Source organism: Tauraco erythrolophus, chromosome 4 (genome assembly GCF_009769465.1).
Source record: "Tauraco erythrolophus isolate bTauEry1 chromosome 4, bTauEry1.pri, whole genome shotgun sequence".
In the NCBI taxonomy this organism is placed as follows: domain Eukaryota; kingdom Metazoa; phylum Chordata; class Aves; order Musophagiformes; family Musophagidae; genus Tauraco; species Tauraco erythrolophus.
Window position 1 is genome coordinate 11,685,632 of NC_141468.1, and position 24,665 is coordinate 11,710,296.

The window sequence follows — 24,665 nt, forward strand, 5'->3', positions numbered from 1 at the left end:
CTACCTTTTTAGAGCAATTTCTTGTCATGATTTTATAAATTCCTTCTTGTTCAAGCAATAACAGCCTAAGGAAAAGAACATTGAAATTTTTCAGTGATTTTACTGAAAAAACTAAGTGTTACAAATAAACAAATGAATGTTTCTTTAACTTGAAATCAGCCACACCTTGATGGAAGTTTCCAGCTCCTCTGCAGCTCTTACTTATTAGGCTTTAATTGGGAGCAGCCAGTTGCATCTCCTGGCAAGAGTTGTGTCCCTAGTTATTATCACGAGTGATTTATTAGAGATTTCATTTATGCAGTCCCACGTTGGACTGCAGTCATGACTCACTGAGCAGTACTTGTGCAGTTATTCATAATGTATTAAGTGGTAGTAGTACTTTTTTATTTTATTTTACTGAATTAACATGAAGCTTCTAGAATTATGGGTCCATCTGGGGAGTAAGTACCTGCACAAAATGTGAATTTACTCTCTGACTATGGTCAATGGGTGGGTTCCACTGCAGAGGAGCAATCTGGAGCACGTCTATGGCTGTTTTAAATATGAAAACCACGTTTTTATTACTTTATGAAATTTGCAGGGAGAAATCTTTTAAAATTGATGGGATGTCTTTGCCACATTTTGGATAGTATTCCTAATTCAATCATGCCTTGTTATTTTAGAATAATATCTGAAACATTAGCTCATTATAGATTAAAACTGCAGCGTGAATGCAGCTATCAAGTTTCTGTAACTAATAATTATTAAAAAAAAACACCAAAAACCCCAAACAAAATATATCAAGTTGAAAAATGTTGTAAAACTAAGAAAGGATAATGTAATGTAAACATGATTTCCAGGAATTCCTGGTGGGTTTTACACACCACAATTCTGGGCATAGAAAGTGGAATACATCAGATGGAGAACATAGGAAGTGATTGTAATCATCTTTTGCCTGCTCTTTTGTAAGTGCTTTTAGAACACACTGATTGTCCTTGCAAAATGTGAGTAACTGGTAACCTGTTCTCTTTCCATCCGCCAAATCTCTCTGCTATTTTAAAATGAAGAGCAGAGAGACAGGAAAATTTTCAAACAGGACACGTCCCCGTACTTGCTCCAGAAAGTACACATCCTGTGCTTTTTAGAAAACAAAATAACTTCCACCTCTCAAACTTTTTGGTTTTTTTAATGTACATTTATGGCCAAAGTGAATATTAGGCAGAAGTAAGCAGAGAACAGAATGTTTATCTAAGAGGCACATTCCTTGTACGTCTGCCTCTGCCCTGGAAGAGACACTGACATTTAGAGGCATGCTGACAGGGGTTTTGGAAGTTTATTGAGTCTTTGCTTATAGACTTGAACAAGTTTTGTTTTCTTTTCTTTTCTACCAATTTATGGTATCAAATTATTGCAAAATTTGCTTTGATTTGCATCTGCAATTAATTTAGTAAAAATGAGTCTGATAATTATTCAGCCCAGGTTTACCTGAAAACAAGTCTGAACCTACTCTAGATTTGACCAAAGAAATGCTGAATTTTTTCTTCCTGCCAGCAGAACTCAGGAATTTCCTGGCTTTTATCTTAACATGCATTGAAAAATGGCAGAATGATTTGATTTATTGAACAAAAAAGTGTAGCATGTTACGTATTTTTTGGTGAGCAACAGAAAAGAAGGGTTTTCTCTGTAAGCCTGTGACCCAGGAGGTGTGCGTTGGGTCAGGTAGAGCCCTTGAGGGGCAGGTGGCACCTGAATGTGGTCAGTTGGGCAAAGGGTCTGGAGTCAGGGCAGAGCAGATGACGGGTTCCAGGGATCAAGTCTCAAGGGTAACAGGTGTAAAGAGACTTTTCAGGACACTGTAAGGGTGATGCCAGGTTTCTGCAAGTCTAGCAGCTGCCGGTTGCTGGGCTGAAAAGTGAGACTGACAGTATAGAGAAAGCTGAGGCAGGGTTTGCTTTCTGTTGCATGTCATCCAGCAGATATGAATTTCCTCTGGTTTTGGAAGGGCTTTTTAGCCTTATTCTGATAATACATACCTTTAGAAATCTCCCTTATATCTGCATATGGAAGGGGAGTTCTATCTCGGTGCTTTGACTGGCTTTGGATGCCAGCATATGAATAACAACATCAATATCCTAACATCTCGGTTTAGCTACAGGTAGATTTTAAAACATCCTTTTCTTTCTGAGCTGAAGCTACTAATTCCACTTTTCATAGACAGTGAGGAATAGGGAAATTAATCTCAAATAATTTAAGATGAACTGAAGTGCCAGGCTGTAGAAGACCTACTCTCCTTTTGCAATAGGGCAGCCTAGCAATAGCAGCCAGCTGACTTCCTTACCTGAAGTTGTGTGGTGCTTTCATCACCTCTGCTTTCATTGTGTGACAACCAATGTGGTTTGACATTGCAACATCACAGGTAACGATGTGAAATGGACACAGTCACGATTATGATGCGACATGTTTCCTTTTATCGTCTCTTTGCCCTTTACTCCTTCCATGCTGAAAAAAATTGTTAAAATGAGTCATAAAGAATTTGCCCCAGCTATTCTCATCTGTGATGAGTAAAGTGAGCAAAGTGTAATTCATACAGATTGGAAAGTGTAGTTAGGTAACTGGGCAATAAATTATTTGTACACCCTTGTTCTCCAGACAGCACTCACAAGTAGTCCCGCGCTTACAGCGGGTCTCTTCAGGGATTAATTTTGTTGTTGTTCTTTATGTGTGTAAGTTGCAGCTATTTTTAGATTAATTTTCTTCTCCTTCTGAACCTACTAGGATTTTTCAGCAGCACAAGACATTTCAGATATCTGAATAAAAAATGTTTACGTACCTAGTTCTCATATTTTTTATTCAATGCTGAATTTCTTGATGGTATGTTTTAGAATTAGACATACGAAAATTTGTCTGAAAAATACCATTTAGCACTTGTTTTGGATGATGTTTTGTACATCCTTGAAGCATCATGTTGCTTGATATGGGCTAATGGCTAAGTTTGTAAGTAGACTGAAATATTATATGTGAAATTTAACTGATGTTTTGTAGATTTTTTGAATGTTAACTCTTTGACAAGTCAGGCTGCAACTGTGCCAGAATTATACTGTTTTGTGACAACATGACATGGATTTTGTTGGGGTTTTTTGGGTTTGTTTTTGGTTTTGTGTTTTTTTTTTTTTCCCTCTTCTTACTGTAACAGGTATGAGCTATGAAGACAAATGCCTTATTCTAGCCTTTTTTTTTTTTTCTTTACAGATAAGGAAGACGTTTTGCCAGGGTAGTTTGCTCTTAGCCTGACCTAAGCTGTAAGAGTGAATGAAAATTTGTGCTAGTACAAAGCGTATTAGAGTAGGACTGTTGGTACACCTATATAAGGAACATTTTTAAATCCTTAGAGAAGTTTAATTAGAGCAAGAATTTCTAATCTGTAATAAATGCCATATTTTTCAACTATATTTTCATTTTTATGAAAATATATCTTGAATATTAACCTGTATTCTTTGATACTGGCATATAGTACTTGGAATGAATAATTAAGTCTATAACACATTTAAAATTTTATGAAATGAAGAGGGAAAAATTTGATAGATTCCCACTTATTTCCATTTCCAGAAAATGCTTCCTGGCTGTTGCACTTTTTGGTTCTTGAGACTATCCCAAGCCTCTGTCCTGTGCTTCTCAAATATACATCTTCAGATATGTTAGTCTTTTAAGTTATTATATTCTAGATATCATAGAACTTACTTACTTCGGTACATAGGTTGAAAAAATTCCATTTGACTTACTTTTTTGAAAATGAAGTGCCTTTAAAAAGGTAGATCCATATTTCATCTTTTTTTATACAACAAATTAATTACGGTTTGAGGAGTTGTATCTCACACTGCAGTGCATAACAAAAAATAGTGTTTATGGTTAAAATGTACTCTTCCTGCTGTAGTGAAGATGTGGAAAAATCCTGTTGTAAGATAGCACAAAGTATCTTATCTTGAGTATATGACAAGGAGGAGTAAGCAAGAAAACTATATTTTTATGTTCTTTGGTCTTACATCTCTTGTTCATCCTTTTTCTACAAGAGGACTTACTGTTTTCATTTCTAGTAATTTCATGGCACCTTGACTTCCAAGTCTTTTAGGAAAATGCATACTCCAGGGTTTTTGCTGTGCGCTTTCCTCTCTCATGTCTGGAATCCAGTGTTACAATTTCTAACAGTGTGACTTGAATGCCATTTTTTGCAAAATGAGCATTGGATCCAATAATGAGGGTATGATTGACACTGGCTGCTTTAGTACCAGGACTTTTTGCATTGTTCACTGAGGAACGTGTGCCTTTTACGAAATATCCCTGGGAAACGTGTCAGGTCTTTCCATTTCAAGGCATTATAGGTAAGCTTCAGTCCAATCCATAGGGAAAACAGGCATTCCTTTGAGCTTCCTGTTGAAATTATAATGATCTATTGCCACATGGAGCAGGGATTCTTGGGTTTTGTTAGGGATTTTTTTCTTTTTTTTTTTTTTTTTTTAATGTCCTGCTTAAAAAACTAGGTGTCAGGTTTCTATTCCTTTATTCAAATTTGTGCAAGTCTTCTCTTCTCCCAAATGAATATACATTCGAGGCTGCAATGAAAAATACATGACAATGAAATATATGACTGCCCCAAAGCTATCTCCTACCTGTGAAACAGAGTTATGAAATAATAATGGCAAGAGTGATAACTGTAGTTGTCAGTGTCCTAAAAAAGATGAGGATGTTCTTAATGCGGCAAATCCTACCTTGAAGGCAAATTTGCACAAAAGAGCAGTGCTTGAAGTCTCCCCATGGAGGCTAAGTTTATGCCACACCAAAGATCAGAATTCAACCCTGAAGCTAGTGATTCATCAGTTTAATGGAAAATTTCTTCCTTCAGGATATTTCCTACTAATATCAAATGCATGAGTGATAACAATCGCAGTGAATGCAGTGTAATTTTTTATTGGTAAATAAAAGCAGCTCCAAAAACTGAACTTGTATAGAATGTTTATAACATTTGAGGCAGTGATTTTTAGTGAGCCCTTTGTTGCCCCGTTATCGAAAGCAACGTTATACGAGTGTTTTGACATGTCACTTTGAAACGTCCGGGTCACATTGAGATTTTTGAGTAGTATAAAACAAAATGAATGACCAAATCCGGTGTTTTCATATGATTGATTGAAGGTAGAAGTAGGCTTTGAAAATTGCAAATCAGATCAAGAACATTGGAATGGAGCACCTGTAATATTTTGATAAGGTTTGCTATTAAGACTCAAGATAGATAGCTAAATCACCAAAATCTTTGAGTTGTGTTTTCAAGTTTAAGAAGTTAAAAAAAAGAAAGAGAGTGTGCTGATAGGTGTGTCCTCTGTGGTTCTGCTATCTACTGCTTACTTGTATGTCAGATGAAATAAGTGACCAAATGAACCCTTCATCATAAGTAGAGCTGAGATAAGAGGTAAATATTATAATTACAAAATTGGCTTTAATATTAAGTCTGTATATAGGGCAAAGGAGACACTCGGGAATTCTCATTCTGGGAAATGTATACAATTAGTATCAGTTGATTGAGAGATTAATATGTAGTTTGCTTCCCTCAGATGATGTGAAATACTGCTTTACCCAGAGACATAATACTGTACTGGCTTTCTTAGAGATACTTTCAGAGTGGTTTATGATTCCAAATGTATCTCCAAACAGGAAATAATCTGGACATTGCACTGTTTTGGGATTTTCAGGGAGTTCCCTGGAGTTTAAGTGATGTGAAATGCAGTACCTCATCTGCTCCTGTTGTGCCCCTGACTCTGTGTTCTGGTTTCAACTGGGACAGAGTTAGTTTTTCATTTTAGCAGCTAGAAGAGCTCCGTGTTTTGGATTTACTCTGAGATTTGTTATAAGAAGATTGTTGATACCAAACTGGTGTTTATAGTTGGTGTTGAGACATCAAGGACCTTTCAGCTTCCCGTGTTTTTGCCAGCGTGCAGGAGCACAACATGCTGGAGGGGAGCATGGCTGGGACAAAGGGCCCACAACTCCCCTTGTGATTTGAATTTAGATTTAGGATTGAGGGCTAAATTGGCCAATGGAATATTCCCTACCGTGCTGCATCATGCCCAGTGTATAGATGAGGGTTAACCAGGAAGTTGGAATTTCTCTTTTGCGTGACTCTCTGTCTCCTCTTGGGTCTCGGTCTCTTGGAGTTCTTTCTCTCTCTGTCTCTCTTTGGACCTCTAACTCATCCAGGATTACAGTGTCAGGATTTATCTGTTTTGGTATCAATTGCTGAGACAGGTCAGGTGTTGGTCACTGGGTGGTGAGCAATTGCACTGTGCATCACTCGTTTGTATGTTACTTTCATATTTTTATATATAGAGAGCCATATATTATCATTATTATTTTATCATTATTACTTTTAATTTTATATTATTGTTATTATTAAATTGCTCTTATTTCAAGCCACGAGTCTCCTTCCCTTTTCCCCTTTAATTCTCTTCCCCATTCCCCAGAGAGTGGGGCAGGGTAAGCGAGCAGCTGTGTGGTGTTTAGTCACCGGCCAGGTTAAACCATGACGTTCTGCTAATGAGAGCGTTGCTGACCTGGCTGATGTCATCTGCAAAAGCCAAGATCACTTTCCTTGGTCTTTCCACATACCCATTCTCAACACGCTCTATCCCTGTTGTTTTCTGGAGAATATATGAAAAAAATAGACTGAAAAAGACAACCGTATCTAATAGAAAGCATTTCATTCGTAGGTGTTTTTAAGTGGATGAACAGTCTATTCTGTGAAGTATAAGGCGTTCTTCCTGTATCCAGTGTTATCCTTTCCTGCAGTTCTCTTCATTAACATCTCTAGTTTCTTTTACTTGCCATAAGTATGACAAAGCAGCAGGGCTTCAGAACTGAAGCCTCTCGTTTTATGCAAGGTCAGATGTAGTTCTGCACCTGAGTCATGCCTTGAGGAGGGCTGAGCAGGAAGCAATCCGTGTTCAGCTTCAGAAACATTTCCTGCCCACATACCTGTGAAAGGCCATCTATGCTTCTGCTTTTGTCTTGGGATCTGAAGTCTTTCAGAGGTTTCAGTGTTGGTACGTGAAAAAGGGTGGATTACAGCTACTCTTGCGGCTCTTCTTTATGGTGTGTATTGCAAATAATTTTTATTCCAGTGGGGAATCGAATTGTCCAGACCCTAGAAACTTTTGAACTCTGCTTCAGCTGACCTTTTACAAAGGTGTTTTATTTTACTGACTTTTTTTTTTAGTTCTTTTAACATCCAAAAGTTGACATATTTCTTCTTTTTTTTTTTATTTATTTTCACTTCTTTTTTTTTTCTTTTCTTGAGTTTTGTTTTCTGGTGGTTGTTTTTTTGCTTTTTTTCCTATGATGTGGTTCTCTTCTTGGGCAGAATATCCTTCCCAAATTTCCCTCAATTTCTGTGAATGCTGTTCTTCTAATTTATTATGCTGTTGATTTTCACCATATTTGCATTTTTAAAAACTGTATAGATAGTCTTACGTAGTGTTATGGCATTTTACTTAAATTATTACGTGGTATTTAGCCTGTAGGGAAAATCTATTGTCCATATGTAACCCAGAGGTCAGTGCGTGGTTTAGCATTACCTACCACTTTAATCTACCTAGATACAGCTGGCATTTAATTAGGGAAAAGCTGCAGTATATTTATGTGAGCGTGAAGTAGTGAACGATGTTTATATAGTGTTTTGAGCCCCGTTAGTGTTAACTCAGAGAATCACAGAAAAAAAATAGTTTATGAGGACTTCTAGAGGTCATGTAGTCCAACCTCCTTCTCAGTGCAGGGCTCTACTGTCACTAATGTTGTTATTGACACAGAGGAAGGTACGAATTAAGAAGAAAGAGCAATAACCAATTAGTATGTGACAAAATGTGCAAAATCTGGACCTAACCAGTATGACCAAAGATAAGAATGTGCTGTGAAACAGGATCAGTTAATGGCTCACCAAAGCATGGCAAAGACAACTGCATCAGATGAAAAACTCAAATTAATTAAATGTTCACATTCAGTGGGTTTTGTAACTAATTCCCAATGAAGCATTAAGATGATTTAACAGTTCTTATTCTCCAGGGATACATCTTTCATCAGATATGGGGTGGTAAAAGGCAGACTGTAATTTTCTGAAAAGAGTAGAACAGTCTCTAGTTTGAAATTTAATTGGATGATGTATGAAAAATCTAAGTTATCCAGAATCCATTTTGGTCTTGAAATTGTAGATGACCAACTATTCTATGGGACTTTTGTCAACAATTACATATGTTTGATTACTGTAGTGGGATGTGACTACAGTAATTTGAAGGAGGCTATGAATTTCAAAGGATTGTTTTTATAGTAAGATGTGCTTTTATTCTAATATGAGAATATATTCCTAGTATTGGCTAATAACTTCATCTCATCCAGTCAAGCCACTATTAAAGTCAGTGCTGCAGTAGGTAGTTCTGTCTGATACATGATACCTTAAGGCAAGAAAATGTCTTTCAGTGAACATCCTGGTCCTAAACTCTTGAGTTTTCCCAGGCCATCACCCCATGAAGAAGAGAATCAAGTTGAGAGGTTCAGATGGGGTTACATATCATGACTCCTGAACTCCTTACCAGGATATACAACCCAGGAGGGTTATGGAATTGTTACCTGAACCTTCAAGGATGGAAAGGATAGACTTAGCAAAGTCGAATTTCAGCTGGGGTTTGTATTGCTGAGGGACACAGAAAGGAACAAGAAGTGCTTCTTTAAGTACATTTGTATCAAAAGGAAAGAAAGAAACTTCCCAATGGGGAGGGGACCTTGCAGCTAAGGTCATAGCGGCGATGAGGTACTTGGTGCATTCCTTGTCTCAGTCTGCCAAGTGCCTTAGCCTGGCAGAAGAGCTGTGGGAGAGAAGCTATTCTCACAACAAAGGAAGATAGATTTAGGGACCACTGAAGCATTTCAGACATACACAAGTCCATGAGATCACATGGGATTGATCCAAAGGTGCTAGTGTCATTATGAGGCAACTCTCCATCATCCTTGCGATACTGTGGGGATGGGGAGAGGCTCCTGATGATTTAGGGGATGGGGAGGAGGTGTCACACTTGTCTCTAGGAAGGTAGCTGTGTATTATCTCTTATGTGCTTAGATATTTACAATTCATATTTCGTTTTATGTGAGATTGTAGTTAAAGAGAAAATAGTAGAGGATAGAAATGAATTTTTTCATTTCACAGTAGATTTTATTCAGCTTTGCTGTGAAGGTCAGCTATAATCTCTAACAATGAGAAAAGAGCATAACTTTCAGTTCTTTTCTGATTACTAAATAAGAAGTCAAGGTTGCAACACATACTAAGTCCAACTCACTAAAATATTGTGTCACTTTTAGGAGAGAAAAGCTCTTTGCATAGATCTTTAAAAAAAAATTACATTAATTGCTAATATGCTTAGATGACTTCAGATTTTCAGCCCCTCATCCTGCCACTCAATCTAATGTCCTTAAGCCTTACCTTGTTGGGACACTTAGAGAATATAGTCTCTTCTTTGCCTTTTCAAATCAGAGACGTATTTCTTGTGGTTTGCTTGCCTTGGGCCCGTGGCTACAAGTAGGTGGTCTCCCTGAGCTCAGTGGGCATTAGTTGCAGGAACAGATTGATTCAGGCAACTTACGCTTTCAGTTTTCAAGTAAACATCAAAGAAATGGAGGAATGATCTTGGCTTACAAGAAAGAATAAGTTCCATTTGGTAAATTCAGTAAGAATATGAATTCTTCAGTTTAAAAGAGTAAATCTGATCATAGAATCATTGAATGGTTTGGGTTGCAAGGGACCGTAAAGATCATCTAGTTCCAGCCCCCCTGCCATGGGCAGGGACACCTTCCACTACACCAGGTTGCCCAAAGCCTCATCCTGGCCTTGAACACTTCCAGGGATGGGGCATCCATGACTTCACTGGGCAACCTGTTCCAGTGCCTCACCACCCTCTCAGTAAACAATTTCTTCCTAACATCTAATCAAAATGTCCCCTCTTTCAGTTCAAATCCGTTACCCCGTGTCTTATCACTACACGCCCTTGTAAAAAGTTTTTCTTGTAGGCCCCCTTTAAGTGCTAGAAGACTGCTCTAAGGTCTCCCCAGAGCCTTCTCTTCTCTGGGTTGAGACACCCAACTCTCTCAGCCTGTTTTCAGAGAAGAGGTGCTTCAGCCCCTGAACCATTTTTGTGGCCCTCCACTGGACTCCCTCCAACAGCTCCATGTCCTTCTTATGCTGACTGTTCATGTCACCATCAAAGATATTAAACACTACAGGCCCCAACATGCACACTGGAGGAACACCATTCGTCACTGGCCTCCACTTGGACATTAAGCTGTTGACCGCAACACTGAGTGTGACCATTCAGCCAACTCCTTATCCACCGAGTGGTCCATCCATCAAACCCATGTCTCTCCAATTTAGAGACAAGGATGGCTTGTGGGACAGTGTCAAATGCTTTGGAGAAGTCCAGGTAAATGAAATCAGTTGCTCTTCCCTTATCCACCAACACTAAAATCTGTCATAGAAGGCCGCCAAGGCACAATTTGCCTTTAGTGAAGCCATGGTGGCTGTCATATATAGCCTCCTTCTTTTCCATGTGCCTTAGCATGGTTTCCAGGAGGATCTGCTCCATGATCTTGCCGGGCACAGAGGTGAGACTGACTGGCCTGTAGTTCCCTGGGTCTTTTTTTTTCCCCTTTTTGAAAATGGGGACTCTATTTCCCCTTTTCCAGTCAGTGGGAACTTCACCAGACTGTCACAGCGTCTCCAGTATGATGGATAGTGGCTTGGCAACTTCATCCGCCAGTTCCCTCAGGACCCGTGGATGCACCTCATCAGGTCCCATGGACTTATGCACCTCATCAGGTTCCTTAGATGGTCTCAAACCTGATCTTCTCCTACAATGGGTGGTTCTTCATTCTCCCAGTCCCTGCCTTTGCCTTCTGTGACTCAGGCTGTGCAGCTGGAGCTCTTGCCAGTGAAGACTGAGGCAAAGAAGTCATTGAGAACCTCAGCCTTCTCCATATCCCGGGTAGCCAGGTCTTGTTTCCTTCTGGAGTGGGCCTACATTTTCCCCAGGCCTCCTTTTGTCACTGACATATCTATAGAAGCTTTTCTTGTTGCCCTTGATGGCTCTGGCCAGATTTACTTCTATCAGGGCTTTGGCTTTCCTAACCTGATCTCTGGTTGCTCGGAGTGTTTTCCCACAGAGTCATAGCTTCTTAGGGTGCAGCCACTACCCCAGCCACTGCCCTTCCCACAGACATCAGATGCATCTCTGCTTTGTTGTCGATCTCCAGCAGTGTGGGATGTCCTTTCCCACAGAGACAGTCATCTACGAACTGCTCTGGGTGCAAGAATCTCAGCTGCAGCATGAGGTTCTCCATAGACTGGCATGGGCTGCGGTGGGGCTGCCTGCCATCTCTCCACGGGCTGCAGGGGAATGTCGGCACACCTCCTGCTGCTCCGTCTTCACTGACCGTGGTGTCTGCGTGGCTGTTTCTCTCAGGTCTCAGTCCTCTTGCCACTGCAGCCACACCAGTCCCGATGAACCTCAGCAGTCCCGGCAGGACGAGCTCGGCCCAGTGGACTCTCCAGGAGTGGGGCACTTCGGAGCTCTCCAAGCTGTGCTGCTGCGGCCATATCCAATCAAGTGGTGGTGGCCCAGTGTGGGCAGCTGCCTGCAGAGGCGGCTGGGAGAGGGCCAGCTCCCCACCTGCTCCCTCTCTGCACTGCAGGTCCTGTCTGGCTCAGGTTCCTTTGTCCCCTTGTTAAACAGGACATTCACAGAGGTGCTGATTGACTCTGCCCTGGCCAGAAGGGAGGGGAGTCCCACTTGTTTTGGAGCCAGGGAAGCTTCTCTCAGCTCCATACAGGGGCCGTCTCTGCAGCCCCTGTCCTACTACCAAAACCCCACCACATAAACACAGCACAGCAGTGCACTGGAAATGATAAATGACATTATCTAAGATGCTGTGGAAGTGCTGTGGCTGTTAGAAATGCATTCTAGCTGCCTTTTCAACCTCAGCTTCGCTGTATCTTCCCCTTAGAACTGTTCCATCCTTTGCTTGCTGCAGGCGTATTGCTGAGCCGTGTGCTTCAAGGGACATTTCATTTTACTCTCCCAGTCAGCTCCAGCTGTAACTTTTTAATGGGGCCACAAGCGGTGTTGGAGGCGCTGCGTATGTAGTTCTGCTGTCTTACTTTCCTTGGGAAAGAAAAAAACTCAACAAAACAGCAAAGCAGATTTTGAGTAAGGAGTGGATTGTAGGAAAAAGTCTATGCTTATTCTGTATGTGATAGCATTCCTTTGTGTCTGATGGTATTCATTTGTACAGAGTAGCTCTGGGAGCAGACTATGAGAAGCATAGGCAGGGAGTCTCAGTTGTTTAAAATCTTACATTTAGAAATTTCAAGATATTCAGAAATCAAAAAGGCGAAGAAACCTAGAGGTGAAAATATAAAACTTCTGGAAATCTGCAAGGAAAGACAGAAAGGAATGACAGAGCAATAATTTTAATGTCCCTAAAGCTGTAACAATTCTAACTCCATCTCCCTATGCGTTCTTTAAAATGTCATTGATAGGGACAGAAAGATTTTATGCAAAATACAATCCCTCGATACTAGGGCGATGGAAAATACTAGCAACCAATTCCTTAAGCATGAAAACAGGCAGGTGCCATTGTTTCTTGCTGGATATCAGTTCAGGAATTAAAAAATAAATAAATATACCTTTTATTCTGTTGTCCTGATGCTAAATCTGTTCTGATGCTTTGAGCAACTTTTACGTTGTTTCTGTTTCTGCCTTCAGAAAGCAACTGAAGATTGTTTCAGTTTGATTGCAGTCTTTCGTGTGTTTCATTGATGGTATTTTTTAAATTAATATTAGTTTTCTGATATTCAGTTTTCAACAGCTGCAGGAAGCAAAAACCAGTAAGTTTTATATTTGTGGAAAAAGTGTTTCTCATTTCTACAGTCACCAGTGCTTTTCAACTAAATGAAAATTTACTAGTAGAGATGCACAATCCACTCATCTTCCTATGGCTGTGATGATGCAAAGTAACTGAGTGCTGTGGAAAGGAGTCGGGGTATGTTTGCAGCCAAACGATGTCAGAGCTTCTTGAAGTGACCTTGTTTGATTTTGTTTAAATGGTTCTTTGCTTTTCTATACACATCTTTCAGTGATACTTCTTGGCATAAAGTTTCCAATTACCTTATGTACATACATTAATTTATGTTCATAAAGCCCTTGAGAAAGAAGTTGCCTTATTTCTGCGATGTATTTGGCTTACAAAAACCAGAAAGTAACCTCCAGTTTATTTTAGATCATGCCAAAATTGATTTAGCCAAGATCACAGGAACAGTTATAGAAGAACCCACTTTACCTGAATTTTAGTTGCTATATCAATTTCCCTTTATTCTGATGATGAACGGTAGACACATGAAAAAAATACTTTATTTATTAAAAAAAAAAAGGCTTAAAATGGCACAAATGTGAACTGAAAAGAGAAATGGATTTTATCTGCCTCACAAGGGAGGGAGAAATTGGTCTGGAGATTCATTGCAGAGAAATGACTGAGTTATATTGCTCACTGTCAGTGGTAGGTAACAATGTAATTCAATAAGTGAAGACCAGGTTTGAATAGATAGAAAATTAATCTTCAGCCACTATCTCCTGTGGGATTTTCCTGTGCCAGTATTGATTGCATTTCAGCTGCTGACTTGGGAGAGAAATTGGTTGGAGTTGTATTTTAATTATATTCACATGCTGGATTACTTTCCTTCAAAATATGTGTTTTGCTACTTTCCTGAAAGCAACATTTACCTGGGTATTAAACCTGTACCAGCCAATGCCACAAGCTGTCAGGCTTTTGATAGAAATACCAGACTAAAATAATTAATAACATTTAGGTTTTCCTTTTTAATCTTTCCTTATCTTTTTTTTCCCTCCGTAATTTATATGTAGGTTACTTGAAATCCATAAATTTGGCAAACGAAAACTAAATAGTTTTTACATTATATAGAAGCATCCACTGTAAACGTTGGATGTGTAAGGCACTGCATTAGCCTTGCTGGTTAAGAGGTAGTGGTCTAAGTGAGTGTAGCTCTAATTTGCCTGTAACGCTTCTGATTCTTGCCTGTTACATGCAGAACTAGTTCAGACACCTTTAGATTTAATAGCGAAATTAATCCCGTGTGAAGGAAACTACAGAATTTTTAAAGGATTTTGTCATTTGATGTCTCTGGGTTTTGAGGGACAGGTAGATGCATTGTTTCAATATCAGAGCTGAACATCACAAAAATACTCGCAGGAAAAGTCAATGATTGGGATGCAAAAGGTTGTAGGTTATTTTTTGTAGATCCTGTAGATCCACTGCCCTCTGTCAAGGCCACAGAGGTACATATAAACACAGTTCAACTGGAGCAGGTGAATCAATTAAAGTGAGAAAAAAATAATTGAGTTTTTTTATTCGGTTTTGGGTTTGGTATCATGGAATACTGGTAGGGAGAATAACAGATCTAGTCTTTATCATAGTCAATTTTGGGGGGACCTGGTTGTGTGTGTGCTGTTAGAAGTGTGGGAAATAGACTTTTTGTTCGAAAGTTTAAGGCATTCAGGTAGATTATTTAAACCCTTTCAATTTCAATAAAGTTTAGTCAAATTTTGGCAGTAGACTTGAAGCTTCTTCCATAGCACATGAGTGACGGGAGAAGCTTGAAAGCTAGTACCTACTACCTGGAATGAAATTGGAATACCAAGCAGAAGAAGAAACATAATTTGATGCTTAGATGTTTCAGGAATTTCAGTCAAAACTCTAAATATACTGTAGTATGAAAACTGTACAAGACCCACTAGGATGGATCTTATGGTTTACCCCCTTTCTCTTTTTACTATCCCCTCTCCCTCCCAAATATTTATTGTGGAAAATTAATTGGAAGAAATCTTTTGACACCCACTCATTCTGGTGTTTTATTGTAATAATGGGACTTAATGATCCCCAATTTTTTTTCCGAAGTGTGCTGTGAAAGCATCAAGAGTTTGTAGTCATTGGTACTATTTTCAGAACTGAAAGTGTTAGGGGTTTTTTTTAATATCAAATGGCTTTCAAGAAGGAGAGAAATTTTCTCACATGAACGATTGATTGTTGAGATTGCTTTTGCAAAATTAGACAAACTCATTACTTTAAGCAGCATGAAGACAAAAGATAACTTGTGAAAAGAACTCCAAATTTGCTTAATGTATAGCATTCCAGTTTGGGGAGGGGGAAAATCCTGTGTGATAATGTAGGGAAAAAAAAAACAAACACCAAAAATTTATGTAAAAATTAAATCAAAATACATTTTCTGAAACTGTCACAATGCTGAGTCATTTCAAATCATAGAACACATAAACTGTTACTGATCCTGGCTCCAGTTTGTTCACTTCAAAGCAAGTTATAATGGTTTGTGGTGAGTTGTCTTTGGCTGTTTGCCAGGTACCCACTAAGCCACTCTGTCACTCCCTCTGCTATGACTCCCCTTCCTCAGCAGGACAGAGAGGAGAAAATATGACAAAAAACTCATGAGTCAAGATAAAGACAGTTTAATAAAGAAAAACAAAGGCCATGCACAGAAACAAAAGAAAACAAAAAATTATTCTCTACTACTGTCCTGGTTTCAGCTGGGACAGAGCTAGTTTTTATTTTTAGCAGGTGATGTCCAGCCACTTCCTCGGAAGTAGGACCTCAGTACATGTAGCAGTTGCTCTGGAAGACAAAACGTCTTAATAATGAATTCCTCCCTCCCCTCCTCCTTCCTCCTGGCTTTTATTGCTGAGCACGACATCATATGGTATGGAATATTTCTTTGGTCAGCTGGGGTCAGCTGTCCTGGCTATGTCCCCTCCCAAACTCTTGCCCCCCTCCAGCCTACTGGGCTTCGGGAGAGGGGTTTGGAGAGACAGCCGTGATGCTGTGCGAGCCCTGCTCAGCAGTAGCCAAAGCACTGGTATGTTATCAACACTTTTCTAGCTACCAGTACAAAGCACAGCACTATGAGGGCTGCTATGGGAAAAGTTAACTCCATCCCAGCCAGATCTGATTCATGGTTTTATTTTCTGATAGATTTAAGAGGGTGCCATACTGGATCAAAACATTTCAGGCTGCATTGTACAAGCATTTCCTGCTTTTCTAAAACACATTCCAAAACTAAAACATTACTGTCTTAGAGGCATCTAAATGCAAAAGTATGGTATTCAGAAGTCATCCATAACAGCAAGTTGTTCTATCCACTAGAACTATTGATGAAAATAATACCACACACGAGAAAGTAGAAGGCAACATGTAGTCTTAGATGTTCCAAGGAGAAAAATATTTTAAGGTAATTTACATGTTTATCAAGTTACATTATTAAAGCCATGATACGCCTGGACTTTACCTGGTAATAGATTTGCTTGAAGAAAAAAGATCATCTCTTACTTTTGAGTATTAGGAGTTATGCATTCTTTTCTGTCTCATCCACTAGAGTGGAGTTAAGTACTAAGTAGTAAGTTTAACTTCTTAGCATAAAATATAGTAGCTCTGCTGCATAAAAGTAGTCAAAATTAGTACCCACCCTCTTTTCTTCCAGCAGTTTAATAGACATGTATTGTGAGATTCATCTCACCTAATTCTAGACAGTTGCGTTGCAGACTTCTACATCTAGGCAAATCGCCCTAGGGCTACCTTTATAGTCAATGGAAAGTAGGAGGAACTTCTAAGATTCATGGAACGGGAAAATAGATGTCTAATTAAGATGAGATGACTTGCACTTTAAAATGCTGTTTCTCTTCATTGACTATGAAGGCCGCCTGGGATGATGAGCTCAACGCTGCTGTGTTGAAATCAGTGGATGTCACTGATTAGGCAAGTGCTGTCCTTTGTGTTTCCGAAGGAAACCACCTCCTTGAAACTCATCTGAGACTGCTGCTTACTTCAGGCAACATTTGAACCCATGCTCAGTATAACATTTGTCTGTATCGCTGTAATGAAGCAGACGAGGAAACATGCAGTTTAATTAGATTAATTTGTGAGTAAGTTAAAATATAGCTGTCTGTTCTTTGATAGGGAATAATAGACGTGGTGACTGTATAAAGAAAAGCCTCAGCACACTTCTGCCTGAGTGACCAGACAGGTGCTTCTTTGTCAGCATTATTTTTCAAGCATAGCACATTATCAAAAACCGAGCACTCTGTAGTATTGAAGATATCCTTATAATTGCGTACAGTTGCTGGCCTGAGTAATCATTTGGTATCATAGCTGGTTCATTTTTGATTTGAGTGGCAGTCTACTCATGCCATGGGGCCTCCTGTTCTAGCTGCAGCTGGACCAGGTGAAGACATTGCAACCTTCCCTTTGGCCTTCACCACCTCTTTGGTTTGTTAAAAATAAGTTTGTTTATACACAAAGCAAAATATTAGCCATGAAAGAACAGTTATGAATCTTTTATGTAAAAAGAGGTAAATGTGAATGGAATTGTTTTTAACATACTTTGTAATATTTTGCCCTTTACATGTCTTTCTTTAAAAAGCCTGAAAAGAATGACACTGAATCTGGCAGCCAGAGAATCAGACCGGTATTTGAAGAAGATCCTGTTTTCCGACGGCAAACATCTTACCAACATGCAGCAGTACACATACCAACAGATATTTATGAAGGCTGTAAGTAGCATGTGAACAAAGTGATTTTATTTTAATGCTAAGCTTATTATTTTTGTCCCATTCTTAGAAACGAAAAACCTCCAAACAAAACGTTCATCTTCATTTTTAGTACAGATTTGCTGTTATTGTCTTCTTTCAATAGTACTTCAGAGATGTGCTCTATTAGGCATATAATTAATCTTATGAATTAGTAGGAGCCATAGTTAACGAGACCCATTCGGATGGGATCAGAGTTTCAAAACTGGAACTGAAGGTGAAACAAAACTCTTTACATATTCTAATTTTCTTATCCATTATTTCTCTGTGCTGTGTTCTCATTCAATACAAACAATTATTGACAACTCTTCTTTACATGGTTTTGGCCTCAGGCAGAGATGAGTATGGAAAACATTTCTGAGTATCCCAAGAGCCGTAGTTCAACCAAATAACATGCTGTGCAAGATGGTAGTACTTATGTTGCATGCAGTGCATTTCCAGAATTGTGGTAACAGACTTTAACTGAGAATTTGAACAAATGCTTTCTAAACTATGTCAAAAATAATACGTATACACACATGTATATACTGCTAAGGTTTCTGTAATTGCATTTCAAGATTAGATATTTAAGTTATCTTTCAAAATGACAATAAATTCTTTTTTTCTGTGGTCATCGTCAAGAAAAAAATAATTCAAATGCATTCAAAATGACTGCAGTTTTTTTAAAAGGGGAAGAAAAATTTAATACGATCCATATTTTTAAGTGAGTTTATTTGGTTTCTGTTTTATTTATTTATTTATTTACCTAGGGTCCTGATTTCAAGCATACAGTCTTTCTCCTCTTTCAAAATCTCATCAAGAGGAAAGAGACCCTGATTTGACCTGAGCTCTTTAAAATTCATGGCCATGGTCGCGTGCAGCTTATATAAATGACATAGAGATGAAAATGGAAATGTCAGTATGTTGGGGGAAAGAATCATAGTAGCTCGTATTCTTATGTGGTGTGCTTGACTGACAGACCTAGAGGATTATTCTGGGATTCTAGCTTTAATAAGTGGTAAAGTGCACCTTAATTGCAGGATTACAGGGAGGAGACAGGCCATTTCCTTTGCTTTTGTTTGAAGAGAATTGATACTTTACTGTTAAAATGTTACAAAACCTTGCCTCCAATTATTAGTATATTTGTAAACACCAGGTGAACTTTGATATACGATTGTCATCATAACAGTATGTAAAAAGATTTGTTGTGTTGAATTTAACATTTTGGATGGTATTCCTAAGGATACTTATGTCCCTTAAAAATACATTCTAGGTAATGTTACTTTACAGCCCATTAACCTAAAATGAAGACAGGCTATGACTTCCATAGGCGAGGTACAACTTAAGTGTCTAATAAAATGGTAATAACAGACAGAAATGTACATTTTTTTGAGAGAGAACCATATATGGTTCATGAGAAATTCATGATTCTTTGGGTCTGACTGTCATTAATTACCAGAGATGTGGAAGCCTGGAATATTACCGGAAAGACTGTAGTTCTGCATCAGCAAAATCCTCTTGTTGAGTGACTGGGTAGTGTTTGGTTACAGAGATAACAGCTTGAGAATACCTAAACATCACAGATTCCATATCAACAAACTCAAAGTCATCACCATGTTTATTTTACAGTAACAAAGTTCGTGTGTCATCTGAAACACAGTGAGCGATTGGAATGTAGTCATTCGCCAACAGATTTCCAAAACTAGAGTTTTGTTTTCTTTTCACAAGCAGTATTACCCTCAAGCAATTTTTGTAGCCCTGGAAAGAGTGATAATGGATCTTGAACACTGTTGTCATTTTTCTTCCTGTTCGCATGAGCTAAACTGTCGTTTTTCGATAGAGGTTTCAGTGCCCGCTATAGTAGGGAACAGTTGCACTCTTTGAAAATAGTTGCAATAAATCTGCAATTCCTTCTCTACATCACAGTCTGCCAGTGAACATTTACAAACCAGATATTAAAACAAATCTTTCTGAGAAATGGCGGATGAGGCACAGTTTACAACTTTTGTTTCTCAGAAGCCAATTCTTTTTGGCTGAATTACACCTTGGAAAACAGATTTCATTTTTCCCCTCTTACTGTATATGTTTTGTAGGATGCCAAGAGAAACAAAGAATTGCTCTTTGTATCTCACAGAGCAGGTGAGATGACGAGATATTTGACTTGCGTACTCTTCCTTGAGAATGATTTTCACTTCTGTTGCCTCTCAGAGTGACAGGTTGTTGTCTCTAGTGGAGAAGGACCATTACAGTTAGAGCCATGTGCGTTCCCAGATCTGAATTTTTTGCTTGGATCTGTTTGTCATGCTTTGTCATGTTAATTTTTTTTTGTTCTGTATGAAGCTGGGAAATTGAGAATCACTGACTCTTAAGCAATATGTTGTCTGTGGCGATCTTTATTCTCTGTTCAGGTTTCATTTTTATTGCTGTTATTAGTTATTATTTTTAAAATATGAATCAAGTATGGAATTTCTGTTGTATGAAATTCTGAATGTGTGGATCCATCCTCCGTAATAGCCCTTTGAAACTGGGAAACTGGTTTAGCCAGTAACTCTCTAACGATGTACCGCCTATTTAAACCTGACAAAATAGTGTGTGCTGTAAAATATTCTTTGGTTTCCTACATATACAGTGATGAGCTACTTCTGAAGTAGTCCCTTTTATTTCAGCATAGAAATACATGACAAATCATCACAAAAATATCCATTCACTACGTCCAGGTTATTACTTTGTGATTTATTTGGTTGCAGAAAGAAATATTATGAAAGTTATTTTTGCTTTCTCTCCTCTGTATCTGATGCCAAAACCTTAGTAGAGACAGGGAAAAGTCTAGGGAGTTAATTTATTTGCCTGCTTGTGAGGATTACAGTCCCACCACAGGAGAGGGCAACCCAATAAAATAGACTCAAATCAAGTTTTTAATTCAGTATTTTTCAAGAGTTCCATTTAGGTTTTGAAATAAAATCAATCTGCTGCTGAAAACAGAACAGACCCTCAGGTCGTCTTTCTACCACATGCACTGGGAATTAGTCATGCATCTCCTATGAGTAATAACAGAAGTCTTTTCTAAATCCCTGTTAAAACTGTACCCTGCTTATCCCTAAGCAGAATATGGGAAATGCAGGCCAGAAGTAAGAGGAAGTCCTCAGCACAAGGCAAATGAGGTTAGTCTGCCTGGTGGATATCACCACACATTGCCCTCGCGGTCTGAGATGCAGAATGCACCATCTGCTGCAATGGCTGCTCTAGATGTAAGCCTAGACGTGCATTACAATTTTAGGAAAGGCGTCAGGCAAAGCTCACAAACAAGAACTGTTTGTTTGTTTGTTTGTTTTTGTGTATAGTTCCTCCTGCTTTACGTCCTCTAAATCAGAATCTGAAATACCGCTTCCAAGTGTCACTACTTGATCAGCATTGAAGAGTTGATTAAAGTGTCAGGCTGACAGTAATGTGTCTTGAACGTGATGACATCACTTTGAATACATTTGGACAGCTACCAGCAAGAAAAAAGGGCTTCCCCTGCTCAGAACCATTAAAACAGTCATAAATAGAGTTACAATTAATTGATGGTTCTACAGCTTAATAATCATCAAATATACATACTGTTTGTTCATACTTTCCTTTTATTAGAACGGCAGTCAAAATTTTGCTGCTGCTTAAAATATTCTGGGATGTGTATTATTTTTTGATAGCAAATTTGGTAGTGGACATCAATTTTACCTTTATTCTAGTCCATTGTATATGTAAATATTCAGTTATTGATAAAGTATTTTGACATAATAGTGCTTAGTACTAGGGGGCAATCAAAACTTTTAGGAATAACTTAAAAAATTCTATTTTGATGCTACAGTGATTTTTTTTCTTGACTGGAATATTATCTCTTTGACTGTAATTTTTGTACTGTTGAACCATTTCTGCATACCTTGGTCATCTCAGGCTACCAGCTTTAAAGGAAGAAATATTCTTTGGGAAGAAATTTAGAAATGCCAGGAGATGAAATTATGGGAGCAAGAATATCCTCCCTCAGAAAAAAAAAACCACCAGAAAACAACTCAAAAAAACTAGTGCATTGTCATTTATTCATGGAAGGTCTTATGTGTGGATAATAAATAAGATTTATTCAAGAATCAAGATATTGATAAAATGTTGTGTAAATATTTTGGCATGCTACGTCAGCATTCCTTAAACGACTAAAGGGAAAATAAGAAAACTTTTTTGTGCTTTTTTGTATTTGGGTTTTATATTTTGGTTATAGCTGAGAAACAAAAGCTGTTCAGAACTATTTTTCCGATGGTTTCTTCTAAGGGAAAAATGGATAGTGTTGTTTTACTACAGCTGGAATTGAGAAATGATTGTTTCAGGTCTCTGATTGCGTGTGTGTATGTTCACATGTTTACTTTTGGAAACAGAAATTGGATTATATCATTATGTATGTCTTATGCAGATTGCATGTGAGATTACTGTTTGTTCTAATTATTTTTTATATATATATTTTGAATTATTTTAATTAGTGAGTTATTTGTGAAAACATGTTATGAGTGAAGTGGACCTTTAAATGAATTTTCGCTGTCAGCCTTTTTTAAATACCAAACACTGTGGCTCGGGGTAAGTATAAAGCAAATGTTAGTTGCAGCTAAGTCCCTGAGTACTGCCTGGTTGGTTCAATATTAAACCTGGAAGGAAAATACTCATGCAGAAGCTTAAGCAAAGAACTATAGGGTCAGTATTGCTTTTTATGTTCTGACAATTACAATTTTTTTTTCCCCAAGTAGCTTATTAAAGCTTCCTGAATAAAAATCTTTTTAAATAAACAGCAAAAAGAAATAGCTTTTCTAACTTAATGAAAAACCTTGTTTCTGTCAGAATTTAGAAGGCCAAAAAACTTGAACAGTATCCTTCATCATGAGGAGGTACTTGCATTTTGATACTTGGATTACATTAATTTTATTTCATGGTCTTAGCATATTTACCTGGCATCAAGTTTATGATGATTTCTGTCTTAAATTATCAAAATTTAAGATAATAAGGTAGGATAAAGAAAGATGGTCTGGTAACCAAGCTTAATTTATTCCTTCTTCAAGACTAAATTTTGTCTGGAGAAACTAATCATGTATACCAGTTGTAGATAGCAAAAGCCAATAGAAAATGCCAAGCACAGAGTATTTTTCCATTACTTTAGGTTATTTTGGAAGATAATTTGCATAGTTTGTAATAAAATATGTGAAAAATAATTTTCTGGTAGATTGAATGCTGATTGTCATTATCATTTTGTGTGACTATTTTTTGCTGCATGATTCTTAACCATCAAATTCAACCTGAACTACATGGGACGTTATAGGAGGTCCTAAGATTCCAGTGCCTGTTAGGCTGCTTAAATGAGTAATAGATTTTTAAGCTGTGCATACTGCCAAAATCTGTTTTGGAGGCCAGATGATTACTGCTGGTCCTCAGATCCCTTTCCATTCCTTCTGGAATATTTTCTCTCTTACACACAGCTTGGAATGACAATTAGTATCGAATCATAGAATCAGAATGGTGTGGGTTGAAAGGGACCTCAAAGATCATCTAGTTCCAACCTCCCTTGCAAGAGTCTGTCAATTCTTTTTTCCCCTCTTTTCAAACAAGTTTCCCTTCTTATTTCATACTTGATTGTTATTTTCAATTTCAGTATGTTGAGATGTGGGTGAGGAAAGAGGAAGGAGAGGAGAAGGGAAGGAGAACTATGGCCTACCCCCTTTTTTGACTCATTCGCTGTTCTCACACTGGCTTCTAACTATGCTCTGAGCTGTAGAGTTTACTCCCTTTGTGACCCTAAGCAGAACTGACTGTGCAGGCAGCTTCTACCTCCACCCCTGCGTCTCTGCGGCACCCAATGGTGTTGTCTGGGCTGAAAGTGCACATGCATAGCACAAAGTTGTGCAAATCCTTAAAGATGAGGACAACATTTTTTAAACTCAGTGATATATTGTAAGCTGCATAAGTTAAATAACGTACATTGCTAAGTGTCTTGATGCATATGTAAGTAGTTTCTATACACACAATAACAATGTATTAGAATAGGAAGAGTTCTTGTTTATTCTTTAATTGACACACATGAATTATGAGGAAGAAAAATAAGAATAGTATCTTCAGACTGTCCATTTTTTTACTCTGGAAATGTGAAATATCTCTCTGCTCATGAAGATTTTTAGAACTGTGTTGGTGGTTTGTCTTGGTTTTAATATCTGAATGGTTTAATAAACTTGTTATCAACAGAGTGCTGAAAGATTTCCCGCTGGAAACAAACCTGGTTTTCAGCTTTGTGGTATTAAAAAAAGTTTGAAATTTATAAAACTCATTATTAAATAGTTTGTCCTCAGATTTCAGAAGTCTTATATTTCCAGCCTGTGATACCGCAGCTGCAAATTTGGCTTTGTTGATGGCAGCCCAGCCATGAGCCTTTTTTTAATTCTCTACTGGATAAAAAATATATCCCTGGGTTGTTAGACTTTATAAGACTTACATGATGAATCCTTATAATCCTATACTCTGAAAATATTTCATTCATCTGATTCTTTCAGAACAAAATTAAATAAAGTTGTTAAATTATAGATGACCAGGAGATAAAAATTAAGATTCAAAAAGAATCTATTCTGAAAAAGACTTACCATGGTAGATGATATATTAAAAAGAAAGACAAAAAATATGAGTACTGTTTGAAATATTGCTATTGATAAATTTAGCTGGGTTATTTACCAAGACACTGCTTATAAAATCAACAGTGGATGAATGGATCAGAATATATCTTCTCTACTATAATTTTAGCATCTCATTACCATATTATCCAGCATTGGATCCCATCCGTCTATAAGGCTGGATGAGATCCACCCAAGGGTACTGAGGGAGCTGGTGGAAGTGCTCACCAAGCCATTTTCCATTATTTATCAACAGCCCCAGCTACTGGGGACGTCTCTGTTGGCTGGAGGT

General features: G+C 38.1%; 1 protein-coding gene across 5 annotated transcripts in view; it reads left to right on the forward strand.

Moving 5' to 3' along the window:
- Positions 1-24,665, forward strand: part of CACNA2D1 (calcium voltage-gated channel auxiliary subunit alpha2delta 1) — a 437,667-nt gene that overhangs the window by 241,558 nt on the left and 171,444 nt on the right. For all 5 annotated transcript variants that reach the window (XM_086609980.1, XM_086609982.1, XM_086609983.1 and 2 more), the window contains exon 6: positions 17,558-17,687. In XM_086609980.1, the coding sequence (XP_086466106.1) occupies positions 17,558-17,687 (130 nt within the window). The remainder of the gene's footprint in view (positions 1-17,557; positions 17,688-24,665) is intronic.